A 4,379-nucleotide genomic window follows, 5' to 3' on the forward strand; every position below is an offset into this window, starting at 1 on the left:
TTTTCAGCATTATTCATCGAATTTGTTTTACAAGGTTCTGAAGCTGTGTTATGTGTATTCTGACAATTCCCTTTAAAATTCATTGAAATATTAGCAATGCATGGAGCATTTGGTCGGGGAGGACGTCGTTCTTTGTCTACACATAATTGATCTCGTCCAGTATTATTTATCAAATTTCTTTTACAAGGTTCTGGAGCTGTGTTATGTCTACTCTGGCAATTCCTTTTAAAATTCATGGAAGTATTAGCATCACATGGAGAGTTTGCTCGGAAGGGATCTCCTTTGTTGCTTATACACGACCGATCTTTTTCAGCATTATTTATCGGATTTCTTTTACAAGGTTCTGGAGCTGTGTTATGTGTATTTTGACAATTCCTTTTAAAATTCATATAAGTATTAGTATTACATGGAGTATTTGGTCCGGTAGAACGTTCTTCCTTGCTCACACATGAACGATCATTTCCAGTATTATTTATCGAATTTCTTTTACAAGGTTCTGAAGCTGTGTTGTATCTATTCTGACAATTCCTTTCATAATTCATGGGAATATTAGCACCACAAGAAGAATTTGGTCGGGGAGGACATCGTTCTTTGGGTACAATTGAATGGTCTTTTCCAGTACTATTAATCGAATTTGTTTTACAAGGTTCTGAGGCTGTGTTATGTGTATTCTGACAATTCCCTTTAAAATTCATAGAAGTATTAGCATTACATGGAGAGTTTGCTCGGGAGGGACCTCCTTTGCTGCTTATACACGGCCGATCTTTTTCAGCATTATTCATCGGATTTCTTTTACAAGGTTCTGGAGCTGTGTTATGTGTATTTTGACAATTCTTTTTAAAATTCATATAAGTATTAGTATTACATGGAGTATTTGGTCCGGAAGAAAGTTCTTCCTTGCTCACACATGAACGATCATTTCCAGTATTATTTATCGAATTTCTTTTACAAGGTTCTGAAGCTGTGTTATATCTATTCTGACAGTTCCTTTCATAATTCATGGGAGTATTAGCACCACAAGAAGAATTTGGTCGGGGAGGACATCGTTCTTTGGGTACAATTGAATGATCTCTTCCAGTATTATTTATCGAATTTGTTTTACAAGGGTCTGAAGCCGTGTTATTTGTATTTTGACAATTCCCTTTAAGATTCATTGAAGTATTAGCATCACATGGAGAGTTTGCTCGGATGGAACGCCCTTTGTTGCTTACACACGACCGATCTTTTTCAGCATTATTCATCGAATTTGTTTTACAAGGATCTGAAGCTTTGTTATGTATATTCTGACAATTCCCTTTAAAATTCATTGCAGTATTAGAAATACATGGAGCATTTGGTCCGGCAGGACGTCGTTCTTTGTCTACACATGAATGATCTCTTCCAGTATTATTCATCGGATTTGTTTTACAAGGTTCTGGAGCTATGTTAAGTTTATTCTGACAATTCCTTTCAAAATTCATGGAAGTATTAGCATCACATGGAGAGTTTGCTCGGGTGGAACGCCCTTTGTTGCTTACACACGACCGATCTTTTTCAGCATTATCCAACAAATTTCTTTTACAAGGTTCTGGAGCAGTGTTGTATGTATTCTCACAATTCCCTTTAAAACGCATGGAAGTATTAACAATACATGGAGTATTTGGTCGGGTAGAACGTCCCTCCTTGCTCACACATGAACGATCATTTTCAGCATTATTCATCGAATTTTTTTTATAAGATGCTGGAGCTGTGTTATGTGTAGTTTGACAATTCGTTTTAAAATTCATATAAGTATTAGTGTTACATGGTGTAATTGGTCGGGTTGGACGTCCTTCGTTGCTGACACATAAACGATCTTTTCCAGTGTTACACACCATATTTCTTCTAAAGGGTTCTGGAGCTGCGTTATGTGTATTCTGACAACTCCCTTTAAAATTCATAGAAGTATTACCATTACATGGATCGTTTTGTCGGGTAGGACGTCCTTCCTTGCTCACACATGATCGATCATTTCCAGCATTATTCATCGAATTTTTTCTAAATGGTTCTGAAGCAGTGTAATGTGTGTTTTGACAATTCCGGTTATAATTCATGGAAGTATTAACAATACATGGAGTATTTGGTCGGATAAAACGTCCTTCATTGCTCACACAAGAACGATCATTTCCAGCTTTATTCATCGAATTTTTTCTAAAGGGTTCTGGAGCAGTGTTATATGCGTTTTGAAAATTGCGGTTATAATTCATAGAAGTATTAGCGTTACATGGCATATTTGACCGGGTAGTACGCCCTTCGTTGCCTACACATGAATAGTCTTCTTCAGCATAATTCATCATTTTTGGTTTACAAGGTTCTGAAGCTGTGTTATATGTATTCTGACAATTCTCTTTAAAATTCATAGACGTATTAGCATTACATGGAGGATTTGGTCGGGTAGGACCTCCTTCGTTGCCTACACATGAGTAATCTTTTTCAGTGTTATTAATCGAACATCTCTTACAAGGTTCTGGAGCTGTGTTACGTGTATTCTGACAATTTCGTTTAAAATTCAAGGAAGTATTAATATTACATGGGCCATTTACTGCATAAGTGCGTCCTTCGTATTGTACATCTGAGCGATCTTTTCCAGTAATATTTATCGAATTTCTTTTAGAGGGGTCTGGAGCTATATTTTGTGCATACTGACAAGTACTTTTATAATTGGTGGAAGTGTTAGTATTGCAAGGAGTGCTTAGTATTTTAGGACGTCGTTCTTTGATTGCAGATGATTGATATTTTGCTGTATTATTTCCCATATTACTAATATTAGGTTCTGAAGTAGAGTTATGTGTATACTTACAATTGCCTTTAAAATTCATGGGAGTATTAGCATTACATTGAGCATTTGTTCTATTAGGACGCCGATCGTTGTTTACCCCTGATTGTTCTTTTGCAATATCATTTCTCATATATCTAATGTTAGGTTCTGAAGCTGAGTTGTGTGTATATTGGTAATTACCTCTAAAATTCATGGAAATATTAGCATTACATGGAGCATTTGTTTTATTCGAATGCCCGTCGTTGTTTAACCATGAACAATTGTTTTCAGAATTATTTCTTGAATTTGTGTTACAAGGTCCTGTGGCTGCATTTTGTGCGCGGTCATAGTTTCCATTATAATTGGTGGATGCATTAGTGTTACACGGAGACCCCTTAGGAGCTGCAAGATCATTGCCTCCGCTCTTTCTGTCAACACCAGGATAACAATGATTAGTATGCCCAAAATTTTCTGCGAATTTTGCTTTTTGCTGTTCTCTCCAAGGGCAAACACTTACAGTTTCTTTTCTAAAATTTCTAATATTGGGCCTCGCAGTGCCATTGCCAGCATATGTACAACTGTATTGAGGTAAAGGTGTAAAACTTCTCATTGTATGAGCAGTCGAAGTAGGCACATTATTGGCTTTGTTAACAGCTTTGTTAACATCTCTCGTATTTATGTGATTTGCTACGGAACATGTTTTTTTGGGATTTATACATGTTTGTTCGTTTGTTTTTTTATTTCTTATAAATCTCTCAATAGATTTTGACCGAGGGGGCAACTGATTTTGTCCTATTGCTTTGGAAATGGAGGGAGAACTTGCTGTTCTGTTACAATGAACTATTGCATTTACTGCACTATTACTTCCAATGTTCCTGCCTATATTCGTAAAATGAGGACATCTATAAAAGAAATTTTCAGCAAAATTTTTTACTATATTGGATGGTCGCATTCCAGTAGCTCCACCTAATGACTTATTTGGGGAAAAGTATTGGCATTTTTTCAATTTTTTGTATGCCTGAATATTGGATTTGCTATTTGTTTTGGAGTTTTGAGCAGTACTTGAGTTATCAGTATGGTTTGAAGCAGCGTCATTTTCGTTGATTTCGCTCCAGCTAGGACATCGGGGGTATTCATATACAGTAGTTTTACCGAAAGTCACTCTCTTGCATTTTTTGGAAGACTCATTTATATTCATTCTTTTTTTGATTTTATTATTTATTAATTATGAATGAAACAGAAAATTTTGAGCCTAATGAATTTTGAACTATTTCTGCTAAAAATCTAAACTAAACTAAAAATATTTCATTTTTTTTTAAATTCCATTTGATATTTGAAAAATCATATCTTCAAATGTCATGTGCTAATGTTGCTGCTTTAAATTTAAAAATTTGAAATTTTGAATTAAAATTTAGCTTCAAAAGATACATTATTATACGGCGTTTACATTGGCCGAAAATGGCTCATTTTGGTCAAAAATCGAAAATGAGAATGGCTCATTCTTGCATATAAAATTTCAAGCACAAAAATGAGCAATTTTCTCACATTCTGTATGAATGACGTTCGAATGCATTCCACATACGTTTCAAATGCAAAGGAATCC

At 35.3% G+C, this 4,379-nt stretch overlaps 1 protein-coding gene across 1 annotated transcript in view; it reads right to left on the reverse strand.

The window, feature by feature from the left end:
* The window catches only part of LOC119679757 (GATA zinc finger domain-containing protein 14-like), a 5,259-nt gene extending 1,285 nt beyond the window's left edge, over positions 1–3,974 (reverse strand). The window contains exon 1 of the mRNA XM_038092293.1: positions 32–3,974. Within this exon, the coding sequence (XP_037948221.1) occupies positions 32–3,974 (3,943 nt within the window). The remainder of the gene's footprint in view (positions 1–31) is intronic.
* Between the last annotated feature and the right edge of the window lie 405 nt (positions 3,975–4,379).

Source organism: Teleopsis dalmanni, chromosome 1 (assembly GCF_002237135.1).
Source record: "Teleopsis dalmanni isolate 2A chromosome 1, ASM223713v2, whole genome shotgun sequence".
NCBI classification, from domain to species: domain Eukaryota; kingdom Metazoa; phylum Arthropoda; class Insecta; order Diptera; family Diopsidae; genus Teleopsis; species Teleopsis dalmanni.